The sequence below is a fragment of the Phyllostomus hastatus genome, unplaced genomic scaffold (assembly GCF_019186645.2).
Source record: "Phyllostomus hastatus isolate PE091 unplaced genomic scaffold, TTU_PhHast_1.1 phas_scaffold_129, whole genome shotgun sequence".
In the NCBI taxonomy this organism is placed as follows: Eukaryota; Metazoa; Chordata; class Mammalia; order Chiroptera; family Phyllostomidae; genus Phyllostomus; species Phyllostomus hastatus.
In genome coordinates, this window is record NW_025334009.1 from 34,348,242 (window position 1) to 34,361,907 (window position 13,666).

The 13,666-nt window shown below is 35.2% G+C and overlaps 1 protein-coding gene across 5 annotated transcripts in view; it reads right to left on the bottom strand.

Annotated features, from left to right (window-relative positions):
- CEP70 (centrosomal protein 70) overlaps positions 1–13,666 on the bottom strand; it is a 69,730-nt gene that overhangs the window by 20,535 nt on the left and 35,529 nt on the right. For all 5 annotated transcript variants that reach the window (XM_045857216.1, XM_045857215.1, XM_045857214.1 and 2 more), the window contains 4 exons: positions 13,094–13,150; positions 2,561–2,645; positions 2,381–2,469; positions 1,170–1,244 (listed from right to left, as the gene is read on the bottom strand). In XM_045857216.1, the coding sequence (XP_045713172.1) occupies positions 1,170–1,244; positions 2,381–2,469; positions 2,561–2,645; positions 13,094–13,150 (306 nt within the window). The remainder of the gene's footprint in view (positions 1–1,169; positions 1,245–2,380; positions 2,470–2,560; positions 2,646–13,093; positions 13,151–13,666) is intronic.

Genomic DNA, 13,666 nt, shown 5'->3' on the forward strand with positions numbered 1-13,666 from the left:
AATATTAATTGAATGAATAAATGCAACTTTTCCAAATTTTCCACTTCTCTTTTTAAATTTTTCTTCTCTACTACTTTAATTTAACTCAATTTGTGATTCTGGGATATCCAGAAAACTTGCCTTTTACCACGGCATGTGTTACTGTAGAAAGAAGGAAACATAGCTGTGACTAAAAACTGAATCAACTTACACTAACACATTTTATTTAATACATCTAACACTATATAACTCTCATAGTTTTCAAAATATTTCATCCCAATGCTCCCTTCAAGTGCCATTTCCTTGAACCAAAAAGGGCACACAGAATCTTTAGAAAATACTGTCACTATTGGAGGACAAAATTTTCTGAAACTCCTCTGAGTATGTGTTCCTGAAATCAAGAAAAATACAAGTGGTGGATATGAATGGCTGGCTGCATTCATTCTGGTGCTTTTAAAGTATGATGAGGGTATATATTCTTCAGGTCATGGCTACTACCAACAAAAATTTGGGGCGTCATTTCTAATTTCAGCAATTCTCTTAAAATTCCTCCATGACTTCCAAATATAATTTTCTAGTTAAAATCTTGCCCTTTATTATATTAGGCAAATAACGTTTTCTTGTTCTTATTTAAAATTAACATATAACTAAATCAAACTGGAGAGCATTATGCTAAGTGAAATAAACCAGGTGATGAAGGACAAATACCATATGATCTCACCTATAAGTGGAACCTAATCAACAAAACAAACAAATGAGCAAAACAGAACCAGAGACCTGGAAATAAAGAACAAACTGACAGTAGCCAGAGGGGCATGGGGAAGGGGATAATGGGGAAAGAAGGGAAAGGGGCAAGCAAAGGAATACAAATAGAGGATTCATGGGTACAGACAGTGGGGGGGACTGACTATGGGAGTGGGGGGGAACAGGGCAGGGGAGAGCAATAGGGAAAAAGGTGGGACAACTGTAACTGAACAACAATAAATATAAACAAATAAAATAAAATTAACATAAGCTAAATCCAACACAATAGAAATGTTTTTAAACTGTGGAACCAGAAATATCCCCTTGTTAATATCATTTCCGTCCATCAGCCTGGTAATTTCAAGCCAAGCCCACTATGAGGTAAGCTAACAGGTAACAAAATACAAAAGCCTAATAAATTTGTAACTTTGGTAAAATATAATTACTTGACATTTTTCTTTAGGGCTTTCTCCAGTTTCTTCACCTGTTGCTTATAAAGTCTTAATTCATGCTGTGTGGGCCTGCAGAAAATAAATCATGTTAAATACATTCAATTTATTGAATTAAGCTACAAAGATATTTAATAATGAACAATAGAGTATACCTTGTTACTTATCACAACTATGTTTGTTAAAAGTCTTAAAGTATTTCATGACTGCTACTGAAGTGTTTATTAGCCACTGGATTTCTTCTTCTCTACATTGCCTGTTCAAAACTTTTTACCCATTTTTATTGTTATTAACCTAATGCTTGTTTTTATAGTGAGCTATTTCAAATATGCAGACAAGATAGAAAATAGTAAAACAAATACTATTTGTTTTATAAGTAGTTTTACTATATCAAAGTTGAATATTAAGATTTGTTTCAACTCTTTTTAACTAAAACATTATGTATATACTTAAAACTCCATGTTTGTCCCTCATTAATGTCATTCCTCTCTTTTGCATAACACAGAAAATACTATCCTGAATTCACTGTTCATGAGTCCCGTGTATATTTTAAATTTTTTACTATAGTTTATACAATCATAAATTTACATATTATTATGTAGCAAGCTGTTAAAATTTACTACATAAGTGGCTTATACTGTAGGTATCACTCCTTTCTCCATTAAAGTATAAGCTTTATGAGAACAAGGTATCTGTTTTGGTCATTATATTATACCAGAGCTTAGGATAGTGTCTTAACTTATAATAGGTGTCCAACAAATATTTGTTGAATGAAAAGTCTCATTCCTTATCAACATGTAGAGTCCTGACCTTTTGTGGTAGGTATGCTGTATATAAATATACTTGTCTGTTGTATGCCATTTAAACTTTTTAGTTTTCTTCTCCTCCCACAACACAGGGATAAGTTGAGATAAGATGTTCTAAAGGAATTTGGAAACCTGCTACTGAATCTACTGAGACTGAATCTACTGAGTTCCTACCCAGTTTTATCTTTTCAATGTAGACTCCTATCTTCTCACTTCACTTGCCTACTTATGCATTCTTGTTCCAACCATCACATGAAAGACATCAGGCTAAAATGATTATAAGAGTATCAGTTTCCCAAGGTCAGTTTTACAGGAAAGGGCTAGAATGACTTATTTAACATTCCAAATTCCAAGATGTTTATTTTCCAAAGGTTACATAAAAATGACTTAAGTTTCTCTCACCTGGTTTCCAAATCTTTTTGGAGATTCAGCTTTTCAATTAAAAGTACATCAATCTTAGCTTTTGATTCCTTCAACTGATTCTGTAATGACTGCAACACATTTCATAGAAAAAACAGTTAACTTTCCTAGATGATTCTTTTACTTTATAAAAAAGTATTTATGAGTCATATAGCCCCATACCATAAGAAGGCCTTTATAAGTTAGTGAGGCATCAAGACTTCTGTAGTCGTCGTCTTCTGACTGACTTTCATCTTCTCTATATTGCCTATGAAAAAATATATACAGTACATTTCTTATGAAAAAAATCTATCTTCAAAGAAAAAAATTTAGCTAACATAAATCAATCCAATAAGGGTTTGATAATATAAATATGAATTAAAATTTAAGCCATATTTCCTACTTGTTCTCACAGAGAATGGTATTAGGAATTAGGTACTATTGTTATGTATCTGTTTACTATCACCTTAATTAGAATGTAAGAGCCACGCAAACCAGAACTTGTCTTGTTCACCATGGTATCTCATTGTCTAGAAGAGTACGGAGCATAAGAATGAATGACAAAAAACACTTGTTGGCCCTGGCTGGTGTGGCTCAGTGGGTTGAGCATCGGCCTGTGAACCAAAGGGTCACTGATTCTAGGACACATGCCTGGGTTGCAGGCCAGGTCCCCATGGGGGGACACATGAGAGACAACCACATATTGATGCTTCTCTCCCTCTCTTTCTCCCTTCCTTCAGCTCTAAAAAAATAAAAATAAAATAAAAAATAAATAAAAACACTTGTTGAATGAATAAATAAACAAAGCATACTGTTTTCTCCTTTTAGTACTTTAAAGTCACCAAAAAAACTATATGAAAATATGTAGAGTGTAAGTGGACAAAGCAACACACTTAATAGTCCTAATTCAAGTCGTGACAGCACCATTAACCACCTGTGTTATCTGAGTAGTAGGTCAATGTCTCAGGTTTCTTTTTGCATCTATCAAACAGAGATTATCTGTCACATATGTCTCACAGAATTAGTATTAAAAGTAAACAAAAGATATTAAAGCACTCTGGGAACTGCAAAGTACTACTATCAAATCAGTATTATTATTAACAATCCTGATGCATTAACACTGGGCTAATATGGTAAATACTAATACATGTGGCTAATGAGCACTTGAAATATGGCTAATGTGACTGAAAAACAAAATCTCTCATTTTATTTTAATTAAAATAAAAATGAAAAGCCTGAGGCAGTATAAAAGCTCAAATGAAGCTCAGAGAGGCCCAAACAAGTTGGACCCAGACACCTACAGCAAGACATATCGTAAGTACAATGACAAGGCTTAAAGACAAGGAGAGAATCCTAAAAGCCACAAGAGAAAAGCAAGTAGTTACCTACAAGGGAGCACCAACTAGACTGTCATCAGATTTCTCAGCAGAAACATTTCAGGCCATAATGGAGTGGTATGAAACATTCAAGGTGATGAAAAGCAAAGACCTACAATGAAGGCTACTTTACAGAGGAACATTATCATTTAAAATTGAAGAAGAAATAGGAGCTTCCCAGACAAGAAAAAGCTGCAGGAGTTTGTTAACACCAAACCAGTACTACAAAAAAATGTTAAAGGGCTTGCTTTAAAAAGATAAAGGGAAAAAAAAACACAGGAAAACTGTGTAACAATAAAATGGCACTACATACGTATCCATCAATAATCACCTTAAATATAAATGGCTTAAATGCTCCAACCAAAAGACATAGGACAGGATAGCTGAATGGGTAAGAAAACAAGACCCATATATATGATGCCTCTAAGAGACCCACCTCAGATCAAAAGATACACACAGACTAAAAGCAAACAGCTGGAAAAAGATATTTCATGCACATGGAAAGGAACAAAAGGCTAGAGTAGCAGTACTTAAATTTGACAAAACAGACTTTAAAACCAAGACTATAGTAAGAGACAAAAAAGGACACTACATAATGCTAAAGGGAACAATATAACAAGATGATATAACCTTAGTAAACATTTACACACCCAACGTAAAAGCACCTAATGTGTGAAGCAAATCTTGATGGACATAAAGGGAGGGATCAACAGAAATAGAGTCACAGTTGGGGATTTTAACACCCCATTGACTTCAATGGCTAGATCTTCCAGGCAGAAAATCAACAAGGAGAAAGCAGTTTTCAACAACACACTAGATCAAATGGACTTAATTGATTATCTTCAGAGCATTTCATTCCAAAGCAGCAGAATATACATACTTCTCAAGTGCACATGGAACATTTTCTAGGATAGACCACGTTAGGACACAAAACAGGTCTCAATAAATTCAAGAAGACTGAAATCATATCAAGGGTCTTCTCTAATCACAATGCTATGAAACTAGAAATCAATCACAAGAACACTGGAAAACACACAAAAACATGGAAACTAAATAACAAGTGATTAAACAATGAATGGGTCAACAAGATTAAAGAAGAAATCAAAAGATATCATGAAACAAATGAAAATGAGGACACAACAATCCAAAATCTGTGGGACACTGGGAAAGCAATATGAAAAGGGAAATTCATAGCATTACAGGCCTAACTCAAAAAACAAGAAAAAGCTCAAACAAACAGTCTAACTCTACACTTAAAGGAACTTGAGAAAGAACAACAAACAAAGTCCAAAGTGAGTAGAAGGAAGGAAATAATAAAGATCAGAGCAGAAATAAATGAAATGGAGTCTAAAAAAATTATACAGTAGATCAATGAATTCAAGAGGTGGTTGGTTCTTTGAAAAGATAAACACAACTGAAAAACCCTTAAGCAGAGTCATCAAGAAAAAAAGAGAGATTACCCAAACAAATACAATCAGAAATGAAAGAGGAGAAATAACAACCAACACCAGAGAAATATGAAAGATTGTAAGAAAATATCATGAACAACTGTATGCCAACAAACTGGAAAACCTGGACAAAATGCGTAAATTCCTAGAAACATACAATCTTCCAAAACCAAATCAGGAAGAATCAGAGAATCTGAATAAACAGATTACATCTAGTGAAACTGAAACAGTAATCAAGAAACTTCAAACAAACAAAAGCCATGGACTGGATAGCTTCACAGGGCATTTTACTAAACATTACAGAAGAATTAACACCTCTGCTCCTCAAACTATTTCATAAAATTCAAGAGGAGGAAAGGCTCCCAAACTCATTTTGCGAGGCCAGTATTATTCCAATTCTAAAACCAGATAAAGACACTACAAAGAAAGAAAATTACAGGCCAATATCCCTGATGAACACAGATGCTAAAATTCTCAATAAAATATTAGCAAACCGAACATAGCAATGCATCAAAAAGATCATACATTATGATCAAATGAGATTTATTCTGGGAATGCAAGGTTGGTATGACATTCACAAATCAATAAAGGTGATTCACCACATAAACAGCATGAAGAATAATCACATGACCATATTAACAGATGCAGAAAAAGCATTTGATAAAATCCAGTACCTATTTATGATAAAAACTCTCAGCTAAGAGGGAATACAGGGAACATACCTAAACATAATAAAGGTCATATATGACAAACACACTGCCAGCATCATACTCAGTGGGCAAAAACTACAAGCATTCCCCTTAAGATCAGGAACAAGACAGGTACATCCCCTTTCACCTCTCTTATCCACCACAGTACTGGAAGTCCTAGACACAACAATCAGACAAGAAGAAGAAATAAAAGGCATCCAAATTGGAAAAAGGAAGGAATAAAATTGTCTTTATTTGCAGATGACATGATACTGTATATAGAGAACACCAAAGATTCCACCAAGAATCTACTAGAACTGATAAATGAATTCAGCAAAGTAGCAGGATACAAAATTTATATTCAGAAATCAGTTGCATTTTTATGCCTGTTACAAACTAACAGGGAAATTAAGAAAACAATCCCATTCATAATTGCTTCAAAAAGAATAAAATGCCTAGGAATAAACCTAACCAAGGATGTAAAAGACCTGTACATGGAAAATTATAAGACACTGAAAAAAAAGAAATTGAAAAAGATACAAATAAGTGGAAGCACATACAGTATTCATGGATAGGAAGAATTAACATCATGAAAATGTCCATACTACCTAAAGAAATCTATATATTCAATGCATTTTCTATCAAGATTCCAATGATGTATTGCACGGAACTAGAACAAATATTTCAAAAGTGACCAGAGGGGAGAAGGGAGGGAATCTCAGGGGAATTTCAGGGGACAATGGGAAGGGTTTACAGGAACAAATATAAAGGACATATGGACAAAAACTCTGGGGGATAGAAATGGGAGGAAGGTGGGGAGGGATGGGTGGGTGGGCTGGGATGGGAGTAAAGGACAGAAAACTGTACTTGAACAATGATTAAAATAAAAAAGTAAATAAAAATTTTAAAAATTAAAAAAATAAATAAAAATTTAAAAAATAAAACTTAAAAAAAAGTTTATATGGAACAACTAAAGGCTCCATATAGCAACAGCAATCCTGTGAAAGAAGAACAAAGTTGGAGCAATCACACTACCTACTATCAAACTACACTATAAACCCATAGTAATCAAAACAGCATGGTACTGGCATAAAAACAGACACACAGATCAATGGAACAGAATAGAGAGCCCAGAAATAAACCTACACCTTTACAGTCAATTAATATTTGAGAGAGGAAGCAAGCACATACAATGGGCTAAAGATAGTTTATTCAATAAAATAATGCTGGGAAAATTGGACAGATAAGTACAGAAAAATTAAACTAGACCACCTTCTTATACCACACACTAGAATAAATTCAAAATGGATCAGACTTAAATGTTAGACCCAAAACCATAAAAATCCTATAAGAAAATATAAGCAGAGAGATTTCAGACATTGTTCATAGAGATTTTTTATCAGATATATCTTCCCAGGCAACGGAAATAAAAGAAAAAATAAACAAATAGGAATATGTCAAGCTAAAAAGTTTTTGCATAACAGAGGCAATAATCAACAAAATAAAAAGACGACCCACAGAATGGGAGAACATACTCGCCAATATATTTGCTAAAGGGTTAATATCCAAAATTTATAAAGTACTTACAAAACTCAACACCAAAAAAACAAACAACCCAATTAAAAAATGGGCAAAGGACCTGAATAGACACTTCTCCGAAGATGGCCAATAGACATATGAAAAGAAGCTCAATATCACTAATCACCAGAGAAATGCAAATTAAAACCACAATGAGATACCATCTCACACCTGTCAGAATGGCTGTCATCAATAGATCAAGAAACAAAGTGCTGCCAAAGATACGGAGAAAAGGGAACCCTTGTGCACTGTTGGGGGAAATGCAGACTGGTGCAGCCTCTGTGGAGAGCAATATGGAGATACTTGAAAAAACTAAAAATGGACCTGTGTTTTGACCCAGCAATCCCTAGTGTTTGAACTGAGCTAAGCTATGTTAAAATATTCATATTTCAATGATTTAATATGAAAAAAGAAATAATTCAATAATTAAAAAGAAATATGAATGAAATAACTCATTAATATTGTTCTTTCTGATTACATGTTGAAATGAAAATAGAACGTTAAATAAAATATTAAAATTCATTTCATTTGTTTCTTTTCACTTCTTATCTTGGCTACCTGAAAATGTAAAATTATGTCTGTGGCTCGTATTGCTCTTCTATTGCAGAGTGCTGCACTAACATATCTCTTAGATCTTCTAAAGCACATTCTAGCCTTGAACAAATAACCATTTTAGTAAAGATGGTTAATGATAAGGATAACTAAGTAGCTATTATATAACAAGTAGTAAAATACATGTAAACGATTTCACATTTAACAGATTGGGAAATAATGCTTAGAGGGGGTATATAACTTGTTCAAAGTCACACAAATAGTAAGTAGTAGTGGAGAGATTCAAATAGAAATCTCCCTGGCTCCATCGCCTATGCACTCACATCATTCCCTATATATACTCCAAAATATCTGCCACTATGGCTACACTTGTTCTCAAGAGAAAGCTAATATGGAAGACAATTTTAAATGCATGCACACCTAAAGGGAAAAGGGTTCCAGTAAAGAATTCTTATGCTACTTTCCTGTAGCCCTTTACTTATCATTGAAAGACATTCCTGAAGTAGAAACGTAATTCTCAGCGTGTCCCCAAGCTCTCATTTGGACCTGCAATCCCCACAGCCAAATTCCTCCCCATCCTTTCTCCAATGGCCTCCAGAAGCCTCAAAGAGGGGCCAAATGTTGAAGATGATGCTACTTAGGGATAAAGAGAAAAAAAAAATTAAAGAAATCCTATGTCTTATTTTCTTCTCGAGCCCAAATGTGATCATTTTCAGGAGATCAGAAGTGAATCTCAAGTCCACCTGATTTCATTTCCTAAGACCATTTTTAAAATTTCTATCTAAAGAGAGAGTAAAATTAGACATGAGAATTTCACTCAACTACTAATTTCCTGTAAAACTATTTTCCTGCAGGTTAACTTTTTGGATGCATGCCTCTGACATCTCAGAAGAAACTCCAAGTCTCGTAGGTTTTCTTCCTTTGTTGCTTTCTTTGGCTCTTTAATCCTATCCACCAAGCCACAGAAACACTAATGCAAATAACTAGCAATATATTCCATGTAATCTATATTGCTGTATTAATATTGGGAAAAGAAAAGTAGGTAAAGTAACATAGTTGAAAGCCTATCATTTGAAAATTTACTTTTCCTTTTTCAGAGGTTGTAGCATGTTTGCAGTTTTTGCAGACTTCCAGAACACCGTAACAAAGCTGTCTTGCAATGTTTTTGCTGATGAAGGGTCTTGCCTTTAATTTATAAAAAATAATGTTTTTAATGTGCCTCTGTGAGGTGCAATAAAGAGAAGTGCAATAAAACAAGGTATGCTTCTATTCATATTTTTGCTGCCTTGATCACTGCTTCCTTTGCCTTCCCTGAGTTTTCTTATGCATGGAGACAAAAAGGAATACTAGTCCACAGTATTCAGTAACTGCTCTTCCCAAGCCCCTTTGGGGAGGCCTTCTCAATCCTGTGCTCTGGAGCAGACCCCCAAATGGTATGCCATAGGCGTGCTGTGCAGAGGGCTACAGACGTGCCAGGATATTCACCCCCCTCAGCCCTCAAGACAACTGGGTAAGGCTTGGGGTGTTCAGGGTTCCTGAATCAGCTGCTTCCAACTGCAGCTTTGTCTGGTTGCCCCTGTGTGGCGCACAAACATCACTTTTACTGTTTCATGGTGAGAAAAACAACACTGACTCTTCAAGAGGCCCACGTCCCATCTTTCTTGTTCCTCGGTGTCGCTCCTTGAGCTCTGCAGGTACACACCTCCTTCCCCTGTGCTTCCTGTTTTTACCTCAGTTAGACCTCCAACTGCAGGCTGTATTCCCTCGCTTTCTCCTCTTCCACTTCTTTCATCTTTAAAATGCTTCCATCACCTCTTCTTCAGTAATTTAATACTTGTTATTTATTACACCCTCCTTTTACAGTACTCCTGCTTCTTCAGGTGATGCTAATATCCTATTTATAGATCTCAAAATCCACTTTGAATTGCTATAGTCTCACTATCAAGTTCGTATTCACTCTTAGAAGGGAGGATGAGCTTATAAACTCTGTTCAGTCCATGAACTCTGAAAACCCTCTCCTTAACAGAGGCTTTATACTACTGTGAAGTCAAAATGACTTTGAATTTTCTCATCTGTAAGAACAGTATTATGTAGCCTGTTTTCTTTCTACCTCCTTCTCCCTTCATGAGAGACATTCAGTCCAAATATCTGACCTAAGCAGTTTGTATAAGCCAAAACATTTCACTTCAGCTAGACAGTGATGATGGAATTAAGTGAAAAATTCATTTCCTCCAAACTTCTTTCTTCAATCTCAGATCTTCACTACATATTCATGACAACCAAATTCAACACTACCCCCACAACAGCATCAATCCCTTTGTCATTTTGGTCAGAAAACCCCAGTTTGCACAACTTCAGCGGCAACCTCTCACACCATATTCTACATGAAAGGCTTCAGTGATGGGTATCCTAATCTTCTCTACTCTTACTAAAAATCCCAAACTCTCTTCATCATCTACATCAGCACCTAGCAAACTGGCGTCTGTGGACTATATCTAGCAGTCCATCAGTTTTCATAATTAAAGTTTATGGAATATATGCTCATTCATTTGCATATTGTTTATAGCTGATCTCATGCTACAACAGTAGAGTTGAGTTATTGCCAGAGACTACAGTGTCTAAAATGCCTAAAATACTTATTGTCTGGCTCTTTAGGGAAAAATCTTGGCCAACCCCTGAATCTAGAGTCAAATTGACTAAAGACATAGGCCAAAGGTTGTGACTGATACTTGGTTTGGACCATATAACATTTTTTTTAAAGCACTGAGTTAATGGTGCACATTAAAAATCTGATTTCATTTATAAATCAAACCTTGTAACTTCTCTTGAAAACCAGCAGATCTAGCCGCATGGGGCACACATTCCTGCATAGCATCAACCAGTCAGGGGGTGTAGCAACTGCCCCCTTGAGACAGATGTGCACAGCTCTCCACTTTGCCACAGGCCCCATCTAACTACCTTCGGTCATTTTCCTTATTCTTGACTTTGTGAGCATAAAAGCTTACAACCACTTCAGCCATGAAATTCTTCATTTTCCTTCTCTTTGCTCTTAAGTATTGTCATTGTTCATTGTAGTGTCAACTTGGCTAGGCTCTGGTTCCCAACTGTTTGGTCAAACACCAGTCTTGATATTGCCGTGAGGTTATTTTTTAGATGTGATAAACATTTAAGTCAACAGACTTTGAGTAAAGCAGATTAACCTTCATAATGTGGGTGGGCCTCATGCAACTAGCTAAAAGCCTCAAGAGCAAAGACTGAGACTTCCAAAAATGGATGGTGTTGTGCCTCCTGAATATCTCCAGTCTCAACACTGCAACATCAACTCTTCCCTGGGTCTCCAGCCTGCAGGCCTGCCTCATACATTTCAGACTTTCCAGTCTCACAATCACATAAACCAATTCCTTTAAAAAAGTCTTCCTCTCCATATAAATGCACATCTTACTGGTTCTGTTTCTCTTGAGAAATCTAATACACGTACCTATAATCCCATCACCCAGTTTTGCTGTATTAAAGGAAAAAATGCCTTCTTTCTTTCCAAGGCAAATAATATCTTCTCATTCATTCACAGCTTCCCCATGGTCCAGTATTTGAATGACTGCTCTCTATAGATTATGACCTCTATCTATGAATATACCAACTAATCCCCTGAACTCCAGCCAAACTGGCTTAATTATAGTGCCATAAGAAAGTCTCTACTTTTATATCGAGGCACTATTTCTCATAACATCCAAACAGTCTAAAATGGCTTTCCCTCTTTTCTCTTTCTGCTTTCCCAAATTTTACTTATCCTTCAAGCTCAAAGCCCTGTATGCTTTGCAAAAGCTTCCCTAGTCACTAATTTGTTCTTGTTTTATACTTCTCTGTTACTATCTGTAAAATTTTTAGTAATTATCATGACATTATTAGTGTTTTTTAAGCCTCACATTATTTTTCTTAATTATTATGTGGTTATATTTTACCTCCCTTAACTGTAAAATCCTAGAAAGCAAGGACCATATCCAAAACTCTGTCCTATCTCTGAATAATCTAACACCACAGCTACCATCTAAAAGATAACAATTTTATTTGAAAATCAAAAGGTCCGTGAAGTTACTTATAATACTGTTTTCTGAACAGAATGAAGTAAGGAGTTGCTCTATCATTAATTATTCTTTTCTTGTCTTCCCTCCATCCTACTTTTTTAAAGAGTCTCCAAGGAGCTAGAAGAAGTCAGCAACTAGCACAACTCTGTCACTGGTCCTGACAACAGCTCAGTGATTGCAGGGGGTGGGGGAGTGGGGATGGGTAGAGGTGGAAAGGGGTATAGAGGAGATAAATGGCAATGAGAAAAATACAATAAAAAATGAAAAAAAAAAGAATACTAGAATGTAACCTTGATGAAAGTGGAAAATTTATCTGCTTTGTTTACTATGATAGCCTTAGCACCTAAAAAAGAACATGGCACAAAGAAGATGCTCAAGCAAAGATTTGTTAAAAGAGCTGCTCCATCTACAAACAATGAAACAGAGCAGCTACTGTTTTAATGACCTTACATTAAAGCACTTTAGATACTTTGGCCTTAGATATTGTTCAGCTATTTTAGGTTAATCGAAGACCATTACTTTCATCTTTACCCTTAATTTCTTTAATCAGAAGTGACAAGTGTGTTTTACTCTATATGCCTGGTTTTTCACCAGGACATTTTATCTTTATCTCATGTAAATCTGCATATTAATAAACTACATGTTTGTAGGCAGCTAATCAAATCCTATGTACATTGTGCATATCCTCGGTTACTATCTGATGACTCAAGACATCAGTAGAACACAATATGACACCTCAAAATATAAAGCAAATTCTATTTTTTCTGTGACCAATATTTTGGTGAAGTAAATATATATATATGTAATATAAATACAACAATACATTTTAACATAAGTAGTAAAATAGAGTCTTTAATTTTTATTAAAAAAAAATTTCAGTCACATATTAGATTTCCAAAGCATATTTTAAGTTTTAAAGGCTGTAAAAATTTTTGCTGTGACTCATGAATGGATAATAACTTTAAAAATTGTAATACAGAATTAGTCATACCTTTGTTTATGAAGTTTTCTAATTTTAGATTCATAGTAATCAATTAGGCAAAGCAACCTAGAAACCAGAAAATAAATTTAATTATTTTCAAAATGTGATACTGTAGCATTTACTGTTCTCTATATAATTTCAAATTACAGTGACAAATGTACAGATACTCTAGCAAGTTTATAAAAATTTTAAGTGGTTTTGCCAGAAGTATTATACTAAATCATATATATATCAAAGATTTTATTTATTTATTTATTTATTTATCCTTTTAAAATTTTTTAAAATTATTTCACTGCTGTTCAAGTACAGTTGTCTGCATTTACCCCCTAGCACTCTCCCCCCAACCTCAGCCATCCCCACCTCCCTCCCCTCCTTTTACCCCTCCTTGGTTTTGCCCATGTGTCCTTTAAGGTTGTGCCTATTTATTTATTTTTAGAGAGGGGAAGGGAGGGAGAAAGAAAAGGAAAGAAACATCAATGCATGGTTGCCTCTCACGTGCTCCCTACAGGGGACCTGGCCTGCAACCCAGGCATGTGCTCTAGACTGGGAATCAAACCAGCAACCTTTTGGTTCACAGGCTGG